Consider the following 27,385-nt stretch of genomic DNA (forward strand, 5'->3'; position numbering starts at 1 on the left):
AGACAATTGAGAGGTTGACCTCGATGCCCCGCGGGTGGCAATAATGTCTGTCGATTGATAAGCCGACTTCGGACCAGCCGCTACATAGCCACCCATAAGTCAACCTTGCCGGTAGTAGTTCCGCCTTCTGTAAGAACCCCATCGAAATAAACTGGTCTCGGCCAAGGGTAAGTGGGGAGACCCTTGCCATCTGGGCTCTTCAGGAAGTCAGAGGCGGTGACAAATCTCGAGTGTTAGCCGGGCCGAGTTCCGAGAACTCGGACTTCGATTAGTCAGATCAGTCAGAGAACCTGTCGGGAGGAAAACCAGTCGCTTTGCAAACCTGCAAAGATTACTTTAATTGAATTGCATTCTCGATTGATTCCTGGGAAACGGAAATGCTTTTCTCCTATTTCCCATCCCCAGAGACACCCCTAGCCGGGGTGTTATATAGCGGATCCATTTGGCGGGACGGGCGCTTGACCTTTGGCTAAAATAAGACATGTCTGGGCGAGGCACGAGTACGATTTTCAGAGTATATGGTATATGTATATTTTTACAAATGTATATATATGGAGTATTGGGCGACGCGACACGCTAATGATGATTACCATAACGAATTCGGTGAGTGGAGCTCATTTGACCGCTCGTCGGACTCACTGACTGACTGACTGACTGACTGACTGACTGACGGTCTGAATGAATGAATGACCGACTGACTGACTGATCGATCGGCAGCTTTATTGTTGTATTTTTTTTTTAATCGGCACGAGCTGCCGGCACGAGCAGCACGCTCAATTGGGGCTGTGGCTCGTGTTGCTGATTGCCAGTGGAGCGATCGGTGTCCGTTGTCCGCAGACCGCCTTGCCCCACCTCCGGACCCCACCCGCCCCCTCCATCCTACCGCCACCTTGTTCTGATAATCATCTCGTGCGTCAGAGGAGCCCGAGCACTTTAGACTTGGAGCTCCAGCCTCAGAGCCCATGATATGACAGTGTGATGCCTTGGCTTGGGTGCTAGCTCTCGCCCCACCACCATCAGCCATCCGGATAACCCCCGGGTACTTCTAGTCTCCCAACTCCAAGGGGGCCTATCGGCCATTCACTAAGCTGCAAATTAACACAGGCATTTTTATAGATTTGAACTTTCTAATTACCCGAGTGTGTACTTTTGCGGACGGTTCGTTATTTTTGTGTTTTTTGAATGCCTAGGCCTTGTTTTCGAACTTTGCTCAATTAATTCCGAACCACTCATTGAATTTTCATCGAATTTAAACCTAATTTAAAAGGTTAAGAGCAATCAAAAGAATGTTTTTAATTGGGTTTAGTTTAAAAACACAAGTTTTATTTACATTCAAGTAGTTTTAAACTAAAAAGAGCCACTATTTGATTGTATAATTATTTATACAAGTACTAGAGTACTATGAGTTCTCTAGAATAATAATCTCTCCTATTTTTTATTCATAATGAAACCCCTAATCACTGCTACTTGCAACTATTGATAATGCAGTTATTGGTGTCCCCACTCCATATTTTAAATAAGAACCGCCATCATGCCCCATTTAATGAATATATAGAACCGTCGGGATGGATCGACGGCAAGTGGGTGGTTCGGGTGGGTCAATGGCTGGCGTGCGCGGCGGCGGCAGCGGCGGATTCGCGATCGATTGCACGTCGCTCGCCGGCGTTCGGTAGCTCGCCGCTGTTCTCCCCCTCGCTCTTTATCGCCCGCTCGCTCGCACGCTCGTTGTTGGCCCCCATTAGGCGCGGACGCCGACCACGGCACGTGCCGCTCAATCTTAGCGCGATTTCATTGCTCTTTCCCGCCCGGTTCGGCCCCCTGCCCCCCTTCTAGCTGTTTCAGCGTACTCCGTTTCCGTCGCCGCGTTGTTTGTTGTTTGCTCATGAGCTTTTGTTATTTTTCCACCCGTTGTTGACTTTTGCTCTGTCGCCATGCCGGATTGCTCGGCAACTGGCGCACCCGGTGTCCGGACTCCGGGGTCTCTCTCGTTCCCCCCACGGAAATCTCAACTCCCTAAATGGGGGCACTGCATCATAGCTTGGATATTAATCATAGGGGATACCTTGAGTATCCAGTTATTTAAAAATTACTTAGATTTAAAGCTATTATTTCAACTAATAATAACCTGGAATCTTGGCCATACCCCATCACCGATTTTTACTCTAGACTTCTGTAACTTTATGGGTCAGGCGCGTGTCAAGATTTGCATTTTACTTTATTTTTTAGTGGATCGCCTTAGTGGGTCAGAGAGTTAAGCAATTTTTTTTTGCAAGTACATACATTTCCCTTTTCCAGCATAAATGTTTTCACCCGATCGGACCCCTTTCTCCGGCCTGGGTGTTTGCAAAGTGTGCTTGCGTAAGTCGGGTTGGGTTGGTTATGTAAGCGTTGCATTGACTTTGAATCGGAATTCCAATATAATTCGGCCAATTTAGTTGACATTGTGCATTTTTGAGTTTGTATTATTATTTTCTTTTTTATAATTCTTTTTTGCGACTTGAGAAGCTATTGATCTGCAATTAAAAAGGGGTCTGGCACCCTACACGAGGCAATCGAATCGAATAGTTCTTGTCAAGTACTTTAATTTAAATGTTAATCGTTTACATAGTAATGCTATAGTATACAGGTATACAGTTTATACAAATTGATTCCTAGTAAGTGGTTTTATGAAGTATTATTTAACTTTGATGTAATCGTTTCCAGCTAATTTAGTAAGTTATCTAATACACAATAGAGTATAAGCGACATAACAACTACTAAGTGGATGCTATATAAGTTCTTCAAAAGATTTGTTATGTAATTTACAGAAAAACAAGAAGGGGAAGCTTACTTCGGGAGGAGCCGAAGCTGATATCCCCTTAAAGTTAAGTGGCAGTTTATGTTTTAAGAAAATATCGGATGGGATACATCCATGGAATGGGTGGATAGGGTATACATATGTACATATGCTGCAAACATCGGGTACAACAACAAAAAAGTAAACAAGAAAAATAAAAAAAAATTATTAGAAAAATAATAAATAAATATTTTTTTTTCGATTTTACCGGCCTGCTCAAGTGCTCCCTATGAGAATCGAGGAGGAGGGCACTTTTTTTTTATTAATTAATTTTATAATATTATTGAATTGTTACCAAATTAAAGCATTTTAAGGATTGTTATTATACGCAAAATAACGGTAAATTTCTATTCTTTATTACCAATCTACTAAAAAGCGCCCTTCAAAGTAGGCACTGGAAATATGAGTGTTTACATTTTCAGATTCATAAACAAACATATTTCCTTTAAAAATTGTAGAAGAATTAGGTCAGTTATGGATATGTAAGAATGGAATAACAGCAACAACAAAAAATTACAAATACAACAAAAAAAGTAAACAAGAAAAACAAAAAATTATTTTAAAAAAATTAATATTTTTTTCGATTTTTCGGCCTGCTTAGGTGCTACCTATGAGAATCGAGGAGGAGGGCACTTTTTATTTTATAATTAATTTTATAAATATTATTAAATAGTTACCAAATTAAAGCATCTAAGGGATGGTTATTATACGCAAAATAACGGTAAATTTCTATTCTTTATTACTATTGGTCTTAATAGCGCCCTTCAAAGTAGGCACTAGAAATATGAGTGTTTACATTTTCAGATTTATAAACAAACATATTTCCTTTGAAAATTATATAAGAATTAGGTCATTAAGGGATAAGTAAGTAAAGAATTTAGGATATAAATACCATACATATGTCGCAATTCGGTATAATCTGAATTTCCGAAAAAGTCCCAAGCTTGTATCAACATTATCAGAAATACAACGCAAGTGCTTGGAAATTCGTCATGAATCGGCTATCCCCAACTGAAAATGCCTCTTCAGATTTCAAGCTTTTTTACGCCTTGGGTTCAATAATTCTTTTACGTAAAAATAAAAAATAATAAACCCTTAAGTGTGACTCTTAAACAGGCTTATGTAAACCTTAAAATAAGTGGCACAGCAATTTTTAAGCCACAAGAATGAAGGTGTTTCTTACGCAAGTTTCTGCAATGTTCATTATTTGGCAAATTTTTGGGGCGACCGAAAAGAATTTGTTGATATTTAAGATTTGCTGCGACACGCAGATCATACACAGCACGTGTTTGCTAAAGATAGAGGGGAAAAAAACAGAATAAAAAAATAATAAAACCCAAAATGGTCTTTTGGCAGCAAGTTTGCAATGAGGCATAATTACCGAAACGTGCCACGATCCGGGCTTGTCTCTTCCAAGAATTGGCCAGTTTAGAACCAAGCGGCGTTCGGCTAATCGAACTATAGTTTGCCCAATCACTCACCCGACTCAATGAGCCCATAAAATGGAACACACACGAACCGAATCCATTTACATATCATATCACTTGATTTATGGGGTTGTCGGGGAAAATCCAGTACGGCACCCCAAAGGCACTGCCGGCTGCCGGCTGCCAAACCCAATTCCCAATTTCATTCCCGATCCTACTGACACCTGTGCACAGAGTTGGTTGCCTTCATTATTTATCTATAAGTATGTTTGAGTTTAGCACAGTTCAGACAGCGGCATTTCGAACATCAATCAACCGCCCACACGGGCCCTGAGTCCATTCCACTGAGCTAATTGACAGAACGTCAGCTGCAAATTAAATGTCGGAAAATAGCAATTACAGTAGAGATTCTAAATCAAGACAAAATAATAGCCAAATACATTCAACAATTACCAAGCAAAAACCTAGACAAGAAACCCATAAAACCCTACAAAAATCTGTCACGCTAGACCATTTTATGACCTCCAAAAAAAAAATATTCCACGGAATAAACCAAAATTTCCGTAGGCTCCACCACAAAAATCTCAAAAGACAATCTGGATCATGCGAAGAGGTGCTTCAAAACGCCTAATTTGGGATTCAAATCTGATCTAGGAAGCCAGTAGTAGACGCCAAAACGGCAAACATACGGGTTTTCAATAGACAATTCAGACTGTGCATTATCCATATGTATGTATATCCATAAATCCAACAGTCTATATACTAGGTGCTGGAGTGTGCTGGGAATGTCGCCGCGAATTCCACGAAGCGGAATACAATCAAATGGAATAAATAGAAATAAAAAATAATAATAAACCACAATGAAGCGTGTGAATTCAGCTGCTGCAGTCGCGTGTATATATGGCCAGACTCTGAATAAAAAAAAAATGACAACCTGGAAATTGCTCTGCGGCGCGTGTGGCTCAGACTGGTGACTCCAGTGGCTCAGTGGGGCTCATTGTGGCTCAGTGTGGCTCAGTGTGGCTCTGTGCGGCTTAGAGTGGGGCCCGTCCGGCTTCTCAAACGGCATCTCCACCGACTGGTTTTTGTTTCAGAGCTATTTGCTTTATTTTCCAACCTTTATGTATGATTATTTTTAACTCTTGTTTTTTTTTTTTGTGCTTTGGCAAACACGCGCTTTCTGGCTAATTTTTCTTCTATTGGATGTGGATGTTGGGGCCCAGGCTTTCTTTTTTGTTTGCGGTGGGGAATTCCAGACTCTTGAATACAAAACTGGTGGACTGGTGGCTAACATTTTAATGCCAAACAGCCAGACAAGCGACGACGGATGGCACAGACTCGACACGCTGCAAATTCTAATTAATGACAGTTTTAGACATTTTTGAGCTAGACGGCGCCAAATACAAAACCGAAAAAAAAATCACCAAAAAAAGGAGAAATAGAAGGCACAAGCTTGTCTTAAAAAAAAAACAGAAACAGCATTTTAAAAATGTTATTTTTGTGCTGTCTAAGTCTTAAAGGCCGCGGGGCATGTCTGGCCGAAAATCTGATGAAAGAGGCAACGGATCGGATGATCATGTTATATAAAGAAGGGTCTTCACACAAAAAAATGCAAACTAATGATCGACATGCGGATTCTTAGTTTATCTTGATAATGTCTCGACATAACAACTTGTGAGATGTATCAATTTTGCTCCCCAGATCAATCAATGTGGGGGGTTCCATGGTTTAAGATATAAGAAAATATAGATAACACCTAATCCATATTCGTAGAATTGAAAAATCACCCAACATCCTGTAACATGATTGAGAAATGCCAGTCATTATATGGGAGTCACTGGATGGGGTGACTCACTGTCGTCATTAATGTGGGCGGAGCAGGTGGTAGAGGCGCGGGATCCCGCTCGACAAGGTCGTTGCGTCAGCGCCTCGTTCCACGATGACGTCGCCCCATGTACTTTGTACTGCGGCGACACGCCAAGTGATCGGCGACAGGTTCTGGTTCAGTTTCGCTGCTGTTCCAGCGGTTTCGACGGGTAACCACCACCAACACCACTGAGACCTCTAACCGCCGCACCTGATAAGCTGTTCCGTCTTGGCCAGCCGGCAGTCGGAGCGCCAGACAATCAGTCATGCCCACACCCGGAGCATGCGGGCGGCTTATCGGAGTGCTCACTGTGCGAGGAGCCGAATGGTGAAATACCCGGTGGACTCGTGCTTCGCACTGCAGCGCACGTAGACGCCTTAGATCCCTTTCACTGAGAAAAATTTTTGGGGAGTACCATTTTATACTTTTTCTATAAAGTACGATAAATTTCCAACGAATTCTATAAGAATTCTTTCATTATCTTCTAATATATTAGTTTCAAATTATTCTCTTTAATATTAAAGCCTAAAATCTTACAGGAACCATTACCACAGACTTTGTTAACAGTGTTATTACTAGACGTACGTGTTACGCTGCATGGGACTCATAGGCTATGGGACCTTATCTGGGCCCTCCCCCCAATAGTCCCCACGATCCGTGATCGCCAGTTGCCTGTTGTTTTTAGTCAGCAACTAAGGGCTAGGCCAACACACTTGTGCTTTCAATGTTTCTATGTGGGTCACAGAACCTCGACTTTCGATTAAAGACTTTGACGTCAGCAGCCGGGTGCCGTGCCGGAACTCGAGGTATTATTACTGACAGAATCAGCCAACAGATCGTACGATGCATGCAATCAGCACGAATTCGAAATATGTCTGGGAACGCGCAGCACTACGTACTCTCACCCACCCACAACTACCCATCAAGACATAGTTCAAAGTCGGGGATCTAATCGCGCGACACTACTGCCGAATTTTGGGGCTCGACCGATTTCCGGATGGCAATATATTTGATATATCGACATCAGCTGATAAATTTTGAAACATTTACATGGTGGGGTCGGCAGTAATCAATATATGGCTGGGGGACCATTAAATATTAAAGTCTTATCGTCTTGTTTTGACGGAAAGTTGTAATTAGATGGGGTCTCATTTTTTGCATAGTAATCCAAGGAAGTGTGCTATAAACAAACTACTTATGGTATGATTGGTAGAAAGTTCTAAGGGGATTTTTAAACAAATTGTGAAATGCCATTCTTTTTCGACATTTTAACTCTAAAAACCCAGTAGAAGCTAGGCTATCGCTTCCAAGACATCTTATTCTGGCTGATTAGAACGTCATTATGACACATTGGGGCTGCACGTGCCTGAAACCATCTAAATATAGGCCAAAAGCCCAGAGACCGGGCCGAAAGTAATGAAAATACCTTAACCTACCGGACCAGACTCACGAAGATTCACACTGATATGGAAATTTTCTGTCATCCGCTAATTGTGACATCTAAATCAAATGTTATCAGGTGTTAAAAGTCGTAAAGCTTGTAAATAGACTGGATGCGAGTGAGTGTATCTAATGATAGCAAATTGGGGTCCGGGTCCAAGAAATTCTCTGTAGTTTTCCATGAGCTGTAGCATCGCTAGACCAACAAATAAAACTTCCACTCTCGGCGGCGGCGGCCCAAGGGTGTGAATTGTCAACAGTGGTGGCCCTTCTCACGATTTCGGATTGGATTTTTGGGCGGATTAACTCCGGCTACTGGATTCGATTGGTGGATAGGTGGACGTCGATGGGTTGATTGGAGATCCAGACTTGATACTTGCGTCATTTGACAAATTTCGGGGGCCACGATATCGCCGGCTGAGCCCAAGGCGCTAAGTTTGCGGTTTGGGGCTTAGCATTCAACTTATTTTTGGCTTTCGCGCCATAGATTGATTGTGCCCACAAGAAAAACAAAATGTGCCTGAAAAGGCGACAGTGACTGCTTTATAAATAAATAAACAGTGCCAAAAATATCTCAAATAACAATAGAGTTTCGAGCCGAAGATCGATGGCATTGTTGTTGCCATTGGACGGTCGGTTGCTTTCCTGCGGTTTTGTATTTTTGGCAGCTTTGTTTCACTTCAAATCGATGAAATAACGTCAAAGCGTGCCTCCAGTCAAGTTATTTTTATTGTTAATTAATACCTTTTATTTTTATATGCACAGAAAACACTAGAAATCCACATTGGTGGATTTGGGGGCAAAGATATGCGATATGCGAGCATTATGATGGGGCTCAGAGTTCGAGGGAATTTGCATTTCAAATTCGCGCCCAGAAAGTCACCTTGTCTGGAATTTTGCTGATTTTAGAAAAAGGTTAGCACCATAACTCTCACACTGTAATAAAAAGTTCATAAATATTGCATTTTAAGTATTCAAGTTTTCCCAAACTAACCCCAGTTGCCAAAATAAAGTACAAAGTTCACTTTTGGCAGTAAATCTTTCCATTTGCAGATCCTCTTTTTCAACCAAAAAAAAAAATCTATCGACTTTGTATCTTGTTTGTTTTATTTGTTAACTTGTCTGGTATTTATTTATATTCGGTTTTGTAGAGTTTTTTATGCGGTTTCTGGCGAAGCCGAATTGGACACCCGATTAGGTGTCAGTGGCAGAGTTACGACCCACAGAACCACTCGAGCTGACGCACCTGGAATTCCCCATAAATCAGTCGCAAATAACTAGAAGCAGCTTGTTTGTTCGCTTATTTGTTTGAATATTTTTGTTTATTTTCGGTTGTATCGCTTTTTTTGCGGCAGGGAACTATACAGTAGCCCTGCCACACTAAGGCCAAATCATAAAAACAACAGCGACACATATTGGAGAGGTAACCGCCAAAGACAACAGAGCTTGATTTATAATTGCCTGCGACCGTACACTGGCATCATATTAATTACTATTATTATGTATGGAAATATCCACCTTATATTTCGGTAGTCAAATTATGGTGGCGTGATTATTTGTCGATGATTAAATTGAATTTGAATTCTGATGGGATAAACAGATTGGCCAAAAGCTAATTAATAATTCCAAGAATTCTGATTTTGAAAGTCTGACTAAAAATAGTCAATAGCCACGGATTGTAGCTTATTAATGAATATAATAAAATTTCTAAGCAATTGGTAATAACTTTTTCTTTTATGGTTTATTGTACTGCTTTCGTTATTGACAATTGAACAAGCTAACAATGTTTTGAACGACGTTCAAGGTCGGGCAAGGTCGTTATAATCGTGCAAGCTCAATATTTTTTCGGCTCGTCCAATGACTCAGTTGATCGCCTGGTATCGGATCGGAACGGATCGGGTTTTTGGGGTGTGCGCCGACACAAAAAAAATCAAAAACTCAAAAAATCAAAACAACAAGGGAACAACAAACAGTAAATAGCAATTCCAATGGCTCACGCGGCGTATGCGCAATAAAGTCACTGAATGCGACCAAAACCCAACCCACAGCGAGGCGCGTTCATTGTACACATAAGCATATGCAGCTTTTTTTGTTTTTGTTTTGTTTTTAAATACTATATATTTCAGTGACAATTGAAGTCATGGCATGTGCGGTACCATGTCTGGCACTCAGCCGGAACTTTGACTGCAAAAACTGAACCAAAACGCAAAACTCGAGCTATCTGAAAATGGAACTGGGCACTGTGAATGGGACTGGAACCGAAACTGTGACTGTGACTGTGACTGTGACTGTGACTGCGATTCGAACTTAGTGGCAGGAGGGGGCCGGTATCCAGGGGAGAAGGAGGGCTGTTTGAGGGGGCAGATTGCAGCTTCAAAACCGAAACAGCTTTGTTTGACATTGCCGATATTGTTGGTTTTGTTTCGACGATTTTCTGCCTGACTTTGCCTTTGTCTTGGTCTGTGTGAATAACGCCGCCGAACTTGAACCATTCAAGGCCGAAATATGTCAATACACCCGCCGCCTAAAGGGTGTAATTTATGAAATTTAGAGTGGGTGGCCGAGCTAATAGAATAAATCAATTCGAGGTACTTCGAGAGGGTTGAGAACGTACAGACTCTTTCTTTCACTAAAAAATAAACATTTTTAATTAGTAAATGACAACAAAGTGTAACTCACATTTTAAGTAGCTCATTGAATACTCAGATATTTATTTTCTTGGAAAATAACTTGACATTTCCGTTGGGTTACAAAAGAAAAACCTTATCAGAGTCCTTGTACTGTGACTGGTATTTGAGCCCGTCATGTAACAAAAATTGATGCAACCAAAGGGTCTGCTGTAAAGATGATCTAATCCGAAACAGAAAGGCGCCTAATGGACAGGTCTGTGGTAAATCCTGTACAGTAATCCCTCGACCTGACGCAATTTCGACCAGCACACTTAACACCTCTAGTATCGACCAGACAAGACTGGCTGAAACCAAGCGAAGGTGATCCACTGATCACAGATCAGCAAGTGGACAAGTGTGCGAGTCTGGCTGGCAAGGGTAATCCAGTGGTTAGTGTGGTTGATGATCACCGGTGATCAGTGGTCTGTGATCAGTGCTAATTACTCTTAAGATACACGGCAGACGACAGACACCAGACTTTAAACAACAGGCAGCAGACGGAGCCGGAGACCGAGACTGACGCATCACGTTGATGAAAAATTGCGAAAACTTGCATAATCACCGAGCTGAATGTGTCGCGTGATTCGACCATTTAATCCGTCTGTTGTCAGGCAGAGAATGGCAGGTATACTCCTCAGGTACACCTAAAAGCAGCCATTTATTTCTGAATTTCCAACAAATCGCTTAATCCTTCACGCCGTGTGCAAATCATTAGGAATTCGCTAACAGCACTGATTTTCGATTGTGTTAGCCAGCGACGCGTCGTCGTTTAAATGTGTTAATCAATTTATATTGCATTCATTAACGGGAATCAATTTTCAGCCAAAATGCTCCATAGCCTTATCCCAGAAACTTTCCACAAAGATACAGATACAGCTTCATGGACGCGTGCTAGTAGGTTTGGATATATTTGCGAATTTTTCAGGAATTACACCGCGGGGAAAAATGGGACATTGATGTATATATTTTTAATAAAATAATAAGAGGTATTCATAGACGGACATTTTCATCAAGTATTTATATCAGTTTTATTAAAATCAAAAAAATAGATCAAAATAGGGTCTTTCCTTTGAAACTCTTTCATAAATCTTGCTTCAAGGCACATTTTGCATTGTTTTGAATATACATAGGATTACCCTTAATAATAATATAGGATTAGCCTCATAAAATATTTGTTCCGTGTATAAAATAAACATTATCTCTGAGATGAAAAGAGTCAGATTCCGAGTTCGAATCGGATTTCAGTCACAAGCTGCAACGTCAGAGCCACACGCAAACTCACATAAAGGTTTTTGTTTGGCAAGTCGCTAATTTCAAGTGCTAATAAGCATTTAGAGACATCGTTAGTTAGTACGTGGCAGTCGGCGAGTGGGTCATTTCCGGCCGGGCGTCGATCGTCGATATATTATGATTGATTGCCACCGCCGCCAGCACAGCCCAAAAAAATCGACATCGAATTCCGAGAGCCAGGCAACTCGGACTCGGACTTCGGAGCTACCGACTATTATTTGCGTAATGCGTCACCAGGGGGGCTACGAGTTATTCCGCCCATTTGATATGCACCCAGCACCCAAACTGATCCCAGGGTTAATATCGGGTATTTCCCCAATTATTCGGCAAGTGTCTCACAAGTCTTGCCAATTAATCTTTGCTACGAAATAGCTCTGTGGCTCTGGCAATGTCATCGGGTTCAATATATAAAGAATTCCAATAGAGAACGCTGTGCGATGTGTTTTTGAATTAGTCTCGAGATCGGCGAGACAACAGTGTCGTATCACCGGAATATTTCCCCTATCTGGCTGACACTTCAAAACGTCAAACGGACGAATTTCATCACATTTTCTGGCAATCTATGAATCATTTTATGGAATCTTAAGCCTCGCGGGTTGGAAACAAGGCTATTATGGATGTTATTTGAAGGGTATACCGCGAGCGGATGATTTCATGTTTTTTAGATACCTTTATCTTATCAATTAGTATTGGATATTTTCCCAAAAAGCAACTTTCTGGTGAATTAAACTAAAATAACCAGCCGGCAGGTGGCTTGATTGATTTATTTCAAGCCAATGAGCATTCATTTCAAATAATATTAAATTATTTCGTTTGTCAAAGTCACCTTATCAACGGAAAGAATCAACCATCAGTTTCGGGCATCACGGACTCGGGAATTCCATTACTCATACGCCACCGGGTACACATGAACCTAGAATTTTTTATTTGAGCTTCAGAGGAGCGGTGAACTCCATTTCAACTGATGGCATTAAACTTTTCAATGACCTGTTAATGCAACTTGGTAGTTTCGAGTGCCTGTTAAAAGTGGACTTAATTTATTCAAAACAACTGATGGGTACTTCAGCCACGGATTTAAGCCAGGCGGGTTTTCCTGGCGCGGCATTTCCCAAATTTTTATTGATGGCTCAAAAGACAGCCACGTGCTTCAGTGATATATTATGGAAAAAACGGGGGCAATGGGCGATGGCACAAGGCCCTCATGAAATTTTCGGGTGCCTTGTGGAAGAATTTATATCAAAAACAAAAATACAGTAGTAAAGATATTACCCACTGAAGCCCGAAAAGAAAATACTCTTTATGCAAGAAACCTTAGCTTATAAGATTAGTAAATATTCTATGAGATACAATACACACAAACCTATTAATAATTTTCTCCCATTAATAACTATTAATTGATCTCTTATATTTCAAAGAATAGAAAAAAGTACAAAAGAAATACATGTTTTTTGTATTTAGAAATGACTCTTAAAAGAAATCACCGTTTTAGGTTTTTATCATAAATCCCCTTAATACGAAAATTCAATGTTTTAATTATCATGGTTATAAGCTAAATATAGTAAAGAAACTAATAAAGAACCATTTACCTGGTAACGAACAATATATATTGGTTTTTTATAAAAAATCACTGTTGTCTTTGTGACTCATTCTTGTAATTTGATATCAAATATATTATAAATTATAATGTCATGGTATTTTAATAAAATATACCATAAAATGATATTTCAGAAATGAAACATTTGCGTACTATCCTTTGTCACTATGGCTTGAGTTTCGCATGGAATATCAAGTGAGTCACTGACGTATGTTTGCAATGGATCATATCAAGCTAATAGAAAATCAATGATAATGCCAATGTCATTGTCAACTGATTTGCTGAAGTTCGAGTACCCGTCATAAACGAAAGTGAAACAAAGTAACCTGAAGTTGGCCAGTCACGTTTGGAGCAACGCGAGCCGCATCACATGTCGTAATACGTGTGGGGGGGAGCTGGCGTATCAGTTGAAGGGAGCGGCCTGGGGTGCCTGGGGTTCTGGGCAGCTCACTGGTCCAGTGATCTCTGGGCAAACACTCCAATTCCTACGACTCAGGGTTTCGGGCTTTCGCACGCTCCAAATGGCAGCGTCAACAAACAATTCGCAGAAAAAGTGACGGCAGACACACGAAACCGATGCAAAAATTGGCGCCGCACACGGCCAGGCACGGGACACATTCACTTAGCCCGGCTGATTAGCGCGGCAATCAATCAATTCACCGGAGATAGGTTTTTTTTTTTTTTCAATTTTATTTTTATTTACCTTTTTGGGTTCGGGTGCAAATCGAAAGGGGGTGGGTCTCACCAACCCACCGTCCGACACTTCGCCCCTAAAAAACTAACACAAAACTGTTGATCCATTAACACGTTTTGCGATGATCCGCAGGAGGCGTGTGCTTTTTCCAGTGGGTGGTCGAGGGAGGCTGTTTGCCCGGGGGGAGGTGGGCGATCGAAATTGGGGGCGGGGTGGGGCAGGTGCCAAGGGTGGCCACTGGCAGCGGCCAGTTAAGAAAACACAAGCTAAACGCGCACGCTGCAGTGGAATATTCCCACAGTTGCGTCAACCGCCAGTGCCCGGTTGTTTGTTTTGTCGGTTGTTTGGCTGTTTGGGTGATTTCAATCAAAAAACGCCGCGCAAATAAATCACAACAAAAAATGTGCCAAGTTAACAAAGCACAGCAGCAGCTATCAGAATATCAGAAATACAAAACAGAAAACTGGTAAGAGCCGCACCGACCGAATGGCAAAAACGATCGAAGCCCATGGGCCACAAAAAAGTCTTAGTAAGATTGGGGAGGTAGAGGGGGAAAAGGTATAAAAAACAACTATTTTTATACTAAAACTTTATTTTCAAATCTTTAATTAAGTTCAAAGAAAATATGAAAGTCTCAAAAGAAGAATCTTTTAGAAACATTTCCGTTCTACCTCTACTTCTTTGTGATTTCCCTTGTGATATCACAGGACATGCCCACTTAAATGCTTTTATCTAAGGTTACTGATATTAAGAAATATATCTTATCATTCCACGATCAGCAGAAAAACAAATATGAAATCATCAAAATCATTGCCAAAGTATAGAGCCCATTTCTTATAGTGTAGCTCCAAAGATGAGTGTTAATTTCCTGCAATGCAAAGAGGGCGGAATATTTTCTGAAAGGTGGGATCGGGAGTGGGAGTGGGCGTGAGCTTTACGGGGCCAGAGCCAAACCTTCGATCTGATCTGAACCGAGTGGCACTACGACTGGCACCTGCGGGCTGACGTCCCCAAAACCGCGATGACTTTGGGGGTGCTAATAAGACGAGCACATGTTGACACTATTCATTGACGGATCTCGAATCATTGGATCGTTGAATCGTTGATGTAAACCATGAAAATTTTCCACTTGCAATGCCAGGTCAGCCCTGGGCAGTCCCCGAGCCCCCCCGGAAAAGCGATTCAATGGCATTTTCCTTCGGCACGCGCAATCGAATTCCATTCACATGGCATTAAATCTTGGAGGGAGCCCTGCGTTTGAATTATGCCGCCCATGCGACAACGATAAGAGTGACGGCGCTTTGGTTGATCCCTTGGAGCTTAGACACCTGTTTTTACTAAGTCATGTGACTTGCCAAAAAATATTTTTGGATAACAAATTGGGGGCGAACCTTGACCCCATAGTTTCAGAAAACAATTGATTAAAGTTGGGCATTTAATTCTGTATTTATTGTGCTAATATTGTCTAGACTGTGGGGGCTAGAGCTTAGCAAAATCAATTTATAGATTATATGCACAATAACCCGACCATAACCACTATCTAAACAGAAGCTGCCCCATTCGATTGCCCAATTTGGACTTAACCCACACCACAATCTTGCTGATCCCTCCAACCACCGGAGCACTTGACTTGATAAGTGAACCACCGAGTGGGGATCGAAATGGGGAATGGGTCTTGTATGTGGTGTGGAACCGCACAACTGCGCCATTTCCAATTCCAAATCGGATTCATTGAAAGAACTCAAATTGCGTGACAGAAAACGTGATTCGAGTGGGTTCCGTTGCGGTATTTGGTATTCCTCAGCCTTATTTATTTATTTATTTGCCTGTTTCTTTATTTTTATTTTGTGTTTTGGTTTCCTCGCATTTTGTACGGCTTGTTTCAATTTCCAAAAATAAACGGCTATATTTATTTGAGTGAAATATTTTGCGTGGCACTGCAGTTTCCGATGCACGGGCCTGTAAGTGGATGCAATCGAACAGAACACAAAACAGAAATTAAATATGTATAAAAAATCAAATTACAAATCAAAGGAACAGAGAAAAAAATAATACCTACCATAAGGTAAATCCACTATTTTTTAATTTAAAAGAAAATCGCTTTAAAGTAAGTCCTTTTTATGAAACCATTTTCCCTTTAAACATAAACTTTTAAACCACAATGTTTCTTAGCTTATTTTTCTTTCTGTTACAAAGTATTTGATGTTATTCTAGACACCAGATCTAAGAGATACAAGATTATATATAGAATATATATAGAAACATACCGTTTTGCTATTTACATGAAGACCCGCTGGGCTTCCAACGAAGCCCCCTCCTCAGGCCTTCTAGATCCAATAACGTGCGATCAGGTTGCTCGATGGAAATTCTTTCGTACCCCCAAAACCACCGTACACCTCCGCACACCACTGCAGCCCACCTCACACCACTACTCCACCGATTCCGATTCCGAATCAAAATCGTCCAGTCACGTGCCGCTCAAGGTGATAAGGTGGCTCCCTCGGCGCAAAACAAAACAAGAGGCTTCCATTTGGAACTAAAGCGAATTCCCTATCAGCGTTAGACTGTGTAAATATCTGGAATGTTATAGCTATGCCCCCGTCCCCGCCACATTTCTCGATTAACTGCCACAGTTTTTAATGGCGCAGCGTAAGGTGTAACTGGGTGAACGAAATGTCTTAGGTTAGTGGCGGTGGTAATGGTGGTGGTGGGGAACTGACCTTGCTCAGTGTCTGGGGACTGGTGCCGGCAGTGCTGGGTTGCTGGTGGTGCTTTGTGGTGTGTGCCACTTGAACCGCCGTGCGGCGAGTTGAATGTCAAAGCCGCCGCCGCCGAATCCGATGTTTGTCTAAATGCCAAGCACGTCTTTGGGCCAAGAGACAAAAAAATAACAGCTGAAACCAGACAAACGACCTTGAAGGCTGCCCAAATTGCCAGCACTCTAACTGTGTTTAGGCCCAGTTAGCAAAGGCACTGCCAGAAAGTCTAAATCTTTAAATCTTAAAATATCGTCCATCTAACCCCTATTTTAAACCTTTTCTCACAGTGCTCGAACGATTCTAGTCTCCTTGAACCAAGCCTCACGGTTCATCAACACCTAACATTTCCGAGATCTCTAGCCCGGGACTCGCTTTCAATTCATATGCGAAATACACCTCTAATCAAAAGTCGCAAAACAAGTTCAATGGCTCCGGCCAAAAAACCTAAAAGCCAAAACAAAGCGCAGTGCGGGTGTCAAGAGAAGTCGGCTGAGAGTCATTAAACTTGGCTAGCATTTGACATTGCCAATTGGAAGTGGAAGTGAATCGAGACCGACTTGAGCTCGAGTTTGACTTTGTTTTAGATACACAAACAATATGTACATATATACATATATTTTTTGCTTTCCGTCAGCATTAGAGACGCGAAATTCTTGGGCCAGGCCCGAGACTGAGCCATATCATATCGGTTCATTCAACTTGTTTATGCGTATTCCGCTCCAAAATCTCCAAGTGCCATTCCGGTGGCGGTGGCGGTGGCTTATCTGGCCGGCAGTTCCCTGAAATTTGTGCGGTCTTCAATTACCATGAATGAAGTGGAGTGAAGTGGGCTGAAGTGAAGAGTACTGCTGTGGCCGATGCTGCTGCTGCATGCCACAAACCTCAGTCAGTTCCATGGAATGCTACACGAGTCGTCGTAAACAAACACAAGTTTTGGGGTCATTTGCCAGAGGAAAACGTGACAACTGCCAACTGCTGGCATTCCAATGGCCAACTTCTCGGCCACGCAGTTGCAAAAAAACCAAAAAAGGCAAACAAGCAAAACAAATCACAGCCTCAAATGTCGCACTCTGGCCAGGGTGCGATATTACCCTTTAAAATTCAACAAAAATAGCAGCCTCGAGGTTCTTTCATTTCGATTTCGTTTGGGTGCAACTGTGACGAATTCATTCCACCGGCAAGTAAATCAAATCGAACCAGAACCATCCCACTATATAGGTACTATATACTGAGCCACTACCAGACGACATGCTGGCTGGTTCTCGAGGAATGCAATCATGCAAATTGCAATTTTCACAGGGATCTGGAAATAAAATGGGAAATAATTCAAGCTTGAAAATTACGAATTTGGAATGATTATTCACTATGTTTCATTCTCTTTCTATTTTTATAAAATCATATTACTTTTCATAATACACATTATTAAATACTTTAAGATATTTAGTTGCGAAAGTAAGTGTCATTAAAGAAACCCCGATACTATCTAAGCTTTGATTCAGGACCACACAAGTACAATCATTAGGATGTTATTAAAAATACCCCCAAAAAACCCCCATATACCATATGGGATCTTTTTAATGGGTTTTCAAACTGCCCTCTTAATCACCTATAATGTTGCTAAATTTTTCTTTTGAATTTCTGGAGAATTTCGATCGAAAGCCTTAGGGGCCTATGATGACTCATTTTTATGTTTATTAAAAAAAGTAGCAGACCAGCAGGCAACTTTTTTTTGAGACTATGTTTCGGCTAGACATTGGACCATGAATCAGACGAGAGGGCCAAGTGTTGTCCCCAGTGAGTAATCAAGTGCACTTTCGATTCAGTGGGTCGGCTAAATGAATGACCACGCCACCACTCAACCACCCAACCGCTGGACTTTCCTCCAAGTATAACTATTGCTGTATTGCACTACAAAAAATTATGTGAGCTTTAGGGTAAGGTATTTAATATTTGTAATCCCCCTACGAGTAGCTATTTTCCATGAATCCTTGAAGTTCCACTCTGATGTCTAATATAATATTTGATATAAAATCATAATATTTAATGTTTGTATTTCTCTGTAATATGGCGCATTCTATATTCTAGATTCTAGAACATGCGACAGTTGACAGGCTGCTGTGTAATCTTGTTTATTTTTTTATATTCCCTGGACTTTGAGGTTGCACGTTATTTTTTTAATGAAACGTCAACCCAACCGCATCAAGTCATCCCGTGAATGGGAGTAATTTCAGGCACATGGCTTGGCCAGAACGACCGTTTACAACTGAAAGTTAGAAGAAAACTGCATTTGATTCACAGTCTTTGGATGAAAAATAAAACAAAACAAAGTTGTTTATTTTTATATCCGTTTTATTTATCGGAGCTCCTATTATCAGCATGATGCGGAATTTTTTTCCGGCAGACTTCGTGGAAACTTTGGTCACGAGCAGAGCGAGTAATGACTCCGGGGATTTGCTGAGATTTTTTCCTAATCTAAAAAACGGATTTGTGGGCGTGACTGGGTGTACGTACGATTCCAGAAAGTACTGGAATATATATCTTATAGCGGGGGCCTTGACAACATGGGAAAGGGAAATACCAGAGTCACATAAGAACATGGGGGTTTCTGGTTGATTAAAAGGGTTTCTTGTAGTCAAATCATTTCCTTCTTATCATCAACTAAATATATTCCCTATAATATTGCTAAATATTTTGAAATAATTGAAAACAAAGAAAAGCTACTTAAGTATTTCACCACTTATCGGTCAATGAAAGTACGGAAGTGTCTATATCCGTTCCGGTCGCAATCGTAATCGAGCCCCCTAAAATCGGAGTCTTTTTGTAGCAGAACAGTCACCACCTGTGGAATTTCCTCCATTTGGCATTATAATTGGCGTAACATTCTGATAAGACCCGAGCGGATCGACTTTCGCCCAAGGAACCCAACCCCCAAAGAACAAGACCTTTTTGCGTATTTAATTTTTAGTAGAATTTTTTAGATTTATTTCTTTTTAGTGTGTTGTTTGTTTGTTTTTCTCTTTTCTGATTCTTTTTTTCTGTTTTTCTGTTTATATCAAATTCATGTTTTGTTTTCTTAGAGCTCATTATGTTCACTATATCACGTGGCCTTACGAATAGTTGTTTGTTTTCATATAAATATACTTTTTCTTTGATTAGACTTTAGACTTAAGACTTAAGAGCGGAGCGAAAATCCTAAGCGGCTTAGCAAGCTATTGGGGTGTACAAAAAATCTATATTTAGATGGAGATATATTAATTCTAATTTTTAAGAGTTTTAGATTAAGACGATTTTTTTTCTTTTTCATAAAAAGTTGCTCAGCTTTTTTGCGGTTTTTGCTTTTGTGGAAGACTTTTGCTGATTTGCTGTTATTCAAAATATAAAGTAATACATGGATACATGAGGCAATTCAACACCAAAAACTTGGACTGAGGTAGCTTGGTGATCATCTTCCGATAGAATACCGTTTCTCAAATCAATTACATAATAATAATAAATAATTTATAACAACGTGTGTGTGTGAGAGTGTGTTTGTGTGTGTGTGTATGAGATGAGGGTCCTGACCTCGCAGGGATTATTCGCAGGGAATGGAACCCTGAGAGGCTCTCAACCGATTTCTTAGCATGGTAGCACTTCGAAGCCACATTTGCAGGATGATGTGAAATGAGGTGAAATGGCTGCGCATGCGCACAACGCCTGCGCCTTTGTTTAGTTTCTGCCTAGTTTTTCTTTAAGTGTAAGGATGCGTTTCTATGAGAGTGTGTCCCATCAGTCTTGTAAGCGGGAGATTCGAGCGGACGTCGACTACCCGATCTACCACGGCCGCCAGGGCTGCTCCTCCTCCTTGATCTGCTTCTTGATCACCAAGGACAATGGCTGCTGGTCCATGGGCACCACACGCTGGATCACTGACGGCTTAATGTCCATCGGCTCGTAGCTGGAGTTGGCCGGGCTGGGTGGGGCATAGCTGAGGCTGCTGCTGCTGCCCGGTGCCGACTCGTATCCGGTGGAGGAGTGCGAGCTGGCGGATCCGGTGCTGGCGGTGCGCTGGGGGATGGACACCATGGCTGCTGCCGCTGCCGCCGCCGCTGCTGCTGCCAGCTGCTGCTGTTGCTGGTGGTGTTGCTGCTGCTGCTGGAGCAACTGCTGCGCCTGCTGTTGCTGCTGCTGGGGCAGGCTCTGGGGCAGCACCAGGGCGATGCTTCCGTTGGGCAGCTTGGTGGGGATCACCTGCATGCCGTTGGGCAGGAAGTAACCTCCGGCTGTCTGCTGGATCTGTCCGAAGAGGTAGCCCGCCTGCTGCTGCTGCTGTTGCTGCTGGGGATCCTGCTCCGGGGAGCTGGGCGGCGAGGGCAGCATCTGGGCGTGAATGGATTGCTGCTGGCGCTGCTGGTGGTGCAGCTCGGCCTTGACGCCGTTGATGCAGTTGCTCAGGTGCTGCAACAGGCGGCGACGCTGGGCAGGCTCGATGCCGGGGAAGCGGGAGACCTCATTGACGCAATCGGTGAAGCCGGCCTTGAATTTGTTGACAATCTTGGGATCGGCAGCCTGTTGCATGGCAGCCTGCTGACGCTGCAGCTCCTGCAGATGCTTGACTGTCTTCTCCAGAATATCGGCCTTTTCCAATTTAGAGTGGCGAGCCGGCTAAAAGTAGAAAGAAAATAATTTGAAAATTAGTAAGAAATTTTAAAATTTATAGTATAAAATGTAATGCTTAAGGCTTGAACTCTTGATATGTCTCTTGATATTTTCAAGATACTTACGTCTTTTTTGGTGGCATCCAAGATGAGAGTCTTGAGCTCGTTGAGGCAATTGTTAATGCGGGCGCGTCGGCGTTTCTCCATAATGGGCTTGTTCGACTGCAAGAAATTGAAAGAAAGAGCCGCAATTAGTCACAGGTTTCGCTTGGCTAATTTGACCTCATGCAGCGACCCAAAAATAGAGGAAGCTGCATGGGTCTCGTACACACAGAACAGAGACAACTACTAGATAGGACTGATCGGGGGGCTAGCTGAGGGGGCGGTGGAACGGGTTGACTGGCTGGCGGCCAAATTTAGTCGCACGGCGCGTGCTCTATTAATAGCGCCACTCTGGCAAGCCACTGATAAAAATAGTTTGGCGGTTATAAATTACAGAGCACCGCTCTATAAATAAAACCGATCGCCGCTGCCCCACCGACAGGTATGCGGCGGCAAGGTCAGAGCGGGAAACTCAAAGATGCGATGTCGCAAAAACTGACCAAATTTGGCTGGCTAATATATACTTTTTGGCGGATGAAGTCACCCAAGAAACAAAAAAAATTGCAGCAACCACGCGACACACGCGCCGAGAAATATTGGAGCTGGTGGGCAGCAGCGTCGGCCAATTTTGGGTGGCAAGCTCTCATGAATGGATGTGTAGTAACCATATAGTAAATGCCACCAACGCGGCAAGACATATTCGCTTTGTGTTGGCGCGCCGACGGCAGCTGCTCATTATGGTCTGTCTGACTCTGGATCCCCGAGTCCAAATCCAAATCCGAAACCGAATTCGAATCTGAACCAAGAGTCGAGTGTTCCGGACGCATGTGGGAGAAGTGTGCGCGTTGTGGCCAAAAAGGAAATGCATTTGGCCAGTGGGTGTCGTTAAATCGACTCGAAGTGGGTGTAAGTGATTCTCAATTAAGGGAATTCTCAGCTTTTATTTTAATCCAAGTGGGTCTCTGTTTTAGGGAATCTAGTTTGTCTTTTTTTGGGGAGCAGGAGAAGACACTTACCCGACGGTCACTTTTGAGTGGCGTCTCCTTAAGCTGGGCGGGCACCACAGCGGTGCCGAGTACGTTGGCGGTCATGTTGGAAGCGGTGACGCCGGTAACCATTTCGGTCAAGTATTGTTTGTTGAGTTTGAGGCACAGTTTGTTGGATCACTTGGCAGCAAAATAGAATTTGCTGCTGCTTTTTAGAAACAGTTCACTGTTTATTTGATTTTTGTATTTCTGACTTTCCGGTGTGGAGTTCTCACTACAATTGGTTTTCACTTTCGCGCAGCGAGGCAGAGAAGCACGTAAATTTTTAGCTGGACTTGTCTGCGATATATATTCAATATATATTATATGTCGGATTCTTCCGGAGCGAGTAGAACCGAACGCTACGAGTTACGGCAGTCGAATGAGCGGCAGGTTCTGTTTGCAGGCCGATTAAAAGTGCCGAACGAGCTGTTCACGAAGGCAGAACGACGTTACGATCGTGTGCTTAAGTTTGTATTTGTATCTGTGAGCTAATGTATCTTTTGAGGAGCGGAGCGGTACTTCTTTATCGCTGGGCTCTCGGCGGACGACTGAATTTTGATCGACAGGTTCGGCAGCTATTCGCCGTTGCGAGACGCAAGCGCGAGCCACACGACCCTACCACCACACTATCAGATACCTTCCGTATCTGTGTATCTGTGTCTGCCAATCTGTATAGTTAGGTAGGTAGCAGCAGCGGCGGCTACCTGTGTGCGGGGTACCTACCCGCCTGCGCCGCATTACTCATACGCCCCCTCGGCCTCTTCCTTTTCGGAAATCACACTGCGAAACCCCCGATTGGTGGTCGATCGCCGAACCGAGGGATTCACAAGCTGGGACTGCGGCTGAAGCTGCCGCTTCTCGGGAGCTGGTGAGGCTGCGCCAGCTACTAGTATATGTAGTTGTGCTGATTCATGCAGCCAAAGAAGGTGAAAATAGCCGACGAGGCGATAGCAGACATGGCCGGGATACAGATACAAGTGCCAAGATACAGATACAGATACATTTACGTAGTAAGAGCGGTATGACGCCACCCCAGTGCGACAGGTTCGGTGTATTTTTTTTTTTATCTGCGGTACTGGGGTCGCTAAACAGTAAACAAGATCACAAGGTTGTGCGCACGCCAGGCGGAAGTGGGTGGATGGGATGGGTGGCTGGGTGGCTGGGCGGCGGATGATTGGGTGATGGGGTGGTGTTGTGACGCACCCCCACCACTGGACCCGACAACACACTGCCTGACAGTCAACAGTCACTGCTGCTCCAGTGGATCGTGTGGTGCGGCAATTAAGTGAAGGTCGCCCGCCCCTCGGCTTTTGATCGATCGCAGCCAAGCGAAATGAAATGAAAATGAAAATCGTTGGAACAAGGCTGCCGTGGATCACACGTGCTCCGTACAACGCTAGATTCAGTTTGATGGGTTCTACGTGCAGCCACGAATTTACACGTTTTTTTGTTTAGTGCTTTTCAGTAATGACTTATCGAAGGTTGCTGGTAATTACTAAGGTTCTTCCACGACGCCCTTCTCATTCGATTAGGGTTCAGTGGGTTACTAGAGATACAAATACTTAGAGTTTCTTGATTCTTCAAAAATGTATGCCTAACGAACCGAAAAAATTTGGGGAATTTCGGACATTTTTGAGGGCTGTCTAAAGTCTAGTGTGCGTTTTGTGGTCGCCTGGGGAAGGTTGCTGGCATGTCGAGAACACATGCTCCGTAAATCAAGCAAAAACAACAATTTCAATACTTACAGGCGGCAGTCGTGGACGGCGACAACACCTTCGCGTTCCAATTACAATTTGGCAGCCGATCAAAAGGCGGCCCGCCCGCGGTCAGCAGTGCTGTTAAAAACGCTAGCGACGGTCGGCAGCGGTGGCGGCGGCGGTGGCGGTGGCGATGTCGGCACTTGTGCATGCCAATTTAATTGCAACGAAAAAAAAAATTAAAATATCTACGAGGGGGGAGCTCAACAACAAAATAAAATACAAAACAAGACAAGAGAAAAAAAAAAGACTGGGAGAGATCGGAAAACGTTGGCGGCGCTTTACATCATGCTCGCTGGCCAAAAACAGCCAAAGGTGTGGATGTACATAGGTATCTTGCAGATACACTGATACACAGATACAAGTTGTTTGTGCGCTCAACGCCCAATTTGCGGCTGCCCCATTGTTGTTGCTGTTTCCGATCACATGCAGCGCTTCTAAAATAAACCGTGTGGCAAAAAGGTATATACACATACACACTCGTATGCCGACGAAAAGGCGCAAGCACTGAGATATGTGCGCATTGCTAATTGCGGCTATAATTAGACAGCGCCAGATATCCCCCAGATCCAACCCCCTGTGATCGCTGGCGATCTCAGCGCTGTTTTTTCCGCTAACAGCCGAAACGGCGAACGGCGACGACGCTGTTAAAACCGCACCAGAAACGCCCACGCGCCAAACGCCGTTTTGTTGCTGTTTAAGTCGCTAACTGAGCAACGCCGGCATGTAACTAAAAATAACAATGGAGCGGGGGTGGGGCCACTTGGTGGGGGCCAAAGGGGGCCGCACTGTTGGACCAGAGAGTGCGAACGAGAGAGCAAGACGCTCATGGACGCGGCGAAAATAAATTTCTAGCCGCGCACGCCACTCTCGCGATTAAAACGCCATAAAAATCGCCAACGCTGTTAAAAACGCGCGCCACATTCGTACTGGGCCGCGTTCAATTGCTGTTGTGTGGCTGTTAATATTGCACTGTAAAAAATAATAAGGCCCTTCCATAAAATACTTAACATTATAAGTATTTAAATATAATACCAATTAAGCAAGTACTTGGTGTTTATCAGGTCGTATAAACTAACTTGAATTTATTGCGATCTTGATTTCTTTCACGTGCCTCTTCGATATTGTTGTTGCACTTAATGGCGCTGTATATTTTGGCAACAGCGAGTGGGTGGTGGCCGAGTGAGAGGGCGGCTGGGTGCGAGTGAGCCGGCCTGCACATTTGTTCCCCCACATTGCGCAAAGTATTTTATTACTCATTAAGCGTAACGACGCATTTTGCCCAGAAATTCTGTTTTTCAGGTGGCCGGAGGACTGCGGGCGGGCAAGTAAATGGGTGGGGGGTGGTGGTGGTGGTTGCCTGGTAGTGGGTGATCGGCGGTGGGTGGGTTGGATGAGGTATGCCGGGCAAAAGGCTTAATTTTTGAACGCAAGCGTCAGCAAATGCCCGACGACAGACATTCTAAAATTAGCAACAGGTAAAAAAACATTGCAAAAATACACTTCTGTTGTTTTCGTTTTTTTTTTTATTCATTTGTTTTCTTCGCATATATTATTTAAGGTTGGGTTACTGACGTTTTTTTTATTTTTTTGTGGGGCATTGAAGGAAGCTCTGAGATTGCGTGATGCGGAAAAGAAATAATACAGAAAAAGGGATTCTTCAAAAGGGATCTTAAATAGGGATTTCTTTTTTAAAAGAAACTAACGGTAACCAGAGGAGAAAACGTTAGAGATCTTTAAATAATATTCCTGAGATAAATATTTTATAATTAGTAGAGGCATTCATACATAATCCCCTAAGGGCTTTGGATCCTCTACTAAACCGGCTGAGCTGCTCAAATTGTAGCTGAAAACCCGAAAACCCGACTTGACTTCTCGACTCTGGACCAAGTGCATTGGTATTTGGTAAATATTGGAGTTTTTCCAAAAGTTAAGACCCGGCAATCCTTTCGCTGGAAGTCATGTTCCACCTCCGCCTCCTCCCACTTTTGTTCCGATTCCGCCCCCTAGCTACTGCTAACCCGTCCTCGGAACAGTAGCCGGATGGCTTTTAGCAGGGTCCACGCCCTCGTCTGTCCACTGGTTAAGGGAAAGGGTTCTTCCATAGATTCGTAATCCATGTCCTGGTTCAAGAGAGGGAGAAATTCCCGTATCGGTGGCTTAGTTGCGACCGCGTTAATTAAATCGCTTTGGACACGCTCGGTGGCCGGCAATCATGGTCGGAAAAGGGTTCGTACTAGAGTTCTGGAAAGGATTAGGCCACTGATACAGGTACTGGGATATGCGGGCTTCCACGCTTTCTATTAACAGGATGATCATGCCCATCAAAGGGCTAAAACCACACACCCATAAAACCGACCGTGCAACAATGCCACAGCGCGTGTGCAACGGCCAACTCTTCGATATCCTCCTACCCTTTTGGCCCGTACGGTCTCAACCCGGTCTTTATTGCACCCTTTCAACACTTTTTTTTACCTAGCCATCTAGCCATCCTAGTCTACTATCCTGCACACCGTCCGTGACAGTGTTTGTTTGTTTGCCATAAAAGGATTATGGGCGTGGTACGGGTGCAGGTAGGGTTACCGATGCATCTCGCACGCCTTTCGGCCAAGTTAACCCCTTTGAAATGGTTAGGAGAACCGTCCAGACTTCAGAAAGACAGAGTTAGACATAGATAGGATGTTTAGTTTGAGAAAATCGTTGGCTGTTTTTTGTCAACACTTCTTGGTATTCGTGTCCTGACTTCTCTTCTTTCCGGCTCATCATTTTCTCTAAAAAAAGTCAACTCGCGTCCATAAAAAAGAAACAACAAGCCAGCAGAAGTTACATCGCATTGCGTAAAAAACGAACGCACTTCCATGAAATTCTCAAAACTGTTGACAACAAATTGCATAAAAAATGACTCCTCAAATTTACGAGTTCGGCTAAAAAAAAAAGTAACTAAAAAAAAGACAGCCAAAAAAGTCCTTAGATCGCGGGTGACTCAAGGTGAGGATCGATGGATGGATGGATGGGTTCTCAGCATGCAGAAGGATTTTATGGTTTTATTTAGGGTTATTTGCAGGCGCGCATCCGCATCTTCCTCATCCCTTCATGCCATATCCCTATCCTTATCCCTTCAATGTCAAATCGATTGGCGTGCAAACGTCAACTCGTAAGGACCCGCAAACGTATATCCTTTTTACGGCGGACAGGTAAACGCGATGGTATGATGGGATGGGTAAAAGTAGGGTTGCGACTCGCGCCGAAAGAGGTTCCTCTCTGGGATAGAGTTTAGAGTTTCCACGG

At 43.2% G+C, this 27,385-nt stretch overlaps 1 protein-coding gene and 1 long non-coding RNA gene across 5 annotated transcripts; both read right to left on the minus strand.

Annotated features, from left to right (window-relative positions):
- Window positions 1–15,238: 15,238 nt before the first annotated feature.
- LOC122322335 (uncharacterized) lies at window positions 15,239–17,669 on the minus strand. Of its 4 annotated transcripts, none has more exons than XR_011442892.1 (3): window positions 17,458–17,669; window positions 16,085–17,355; window positions 15,239–15,776 (listed from the first exon to the last, which is right to left on the minus strand). It is a non-coding gene; the product is annotated as an uncharacterized lncRNA (long non-coding RNA). The 4 variants fall into 4 exon arrangements; XR_011442890.1 differs by having other exon boundaries at window positions 16,085–16,477; window positions 16,538–17,669; XR_011442891.1 differs by adding an exon at window positions 15,877–16,040 and having other exon boundaries at window positions 16,100–17,669.
- A 1,860-nt stretch (window positions 17,670–19,529) lies between these two features.
- Window positions 19,530–22,893, minus strand: hry (bHLH transcriptional repressor hairy). Its single transcript, XM_017240638.3, has 3 exons — window positions 22,329–22,893; window positions 21,337–21,432; window positions 19,530–21,217 (listed from the first exon to the last, which is right to left on the minus strand). Exons 1-3 carry the CDS (start codon window positions 22,428–22,430, stop codon window positions 20,387–20,389), a joined length of 1,029 nt encoding a protein of 342 aa, XP_017096127.2. The 5' UTR covers window positions 22,431–22,893; the 3' UTR covers window positions 19,530–20,386.
- Between the last annotated feature and the right edge of the window lie 4,492 nt (window positions 22,894–27,385).

Source organism: Drosophila bipectinata, chromosome 3L (assembly GCF_030179905.1).
Source record: "Drosophila bipectinata strain 14024-0381.07 chromosome 3L, DbipHiC1v2, whole genome shotgun sequence".
Classification (NCBI taxonomy): Eukaryota; Metazoa; Arthropoda; class Insecta; order Diptera; family Drosophilidae; genus Drosophila; species Drosophila bipectinata.

Bases quoted from the DNA above. Each gene is read 5' to 3' on its own strand.
- hry (XM_017240638.3), bottom strand. From the start codon at position 22,430: ATGGTTACCGGCGTCACCGCTTCCAACATGACCGCCAACGTACTCGGC. The intron at 21,433-22,328 runs GTAAGTGTCTTC...AATTTCTTGCAG, and splicing joins CACTCAAAAGTGACCGTCGG to TCGAACAAGCCCATTATGGA. The intron at 21,218-21,336 runs GTAAGTATCTTG...TTCTACTTTTAG, and splicing joins TGGATGCCACCAAAAAAGAC to CCGGCTCGCCACTCTAAATT.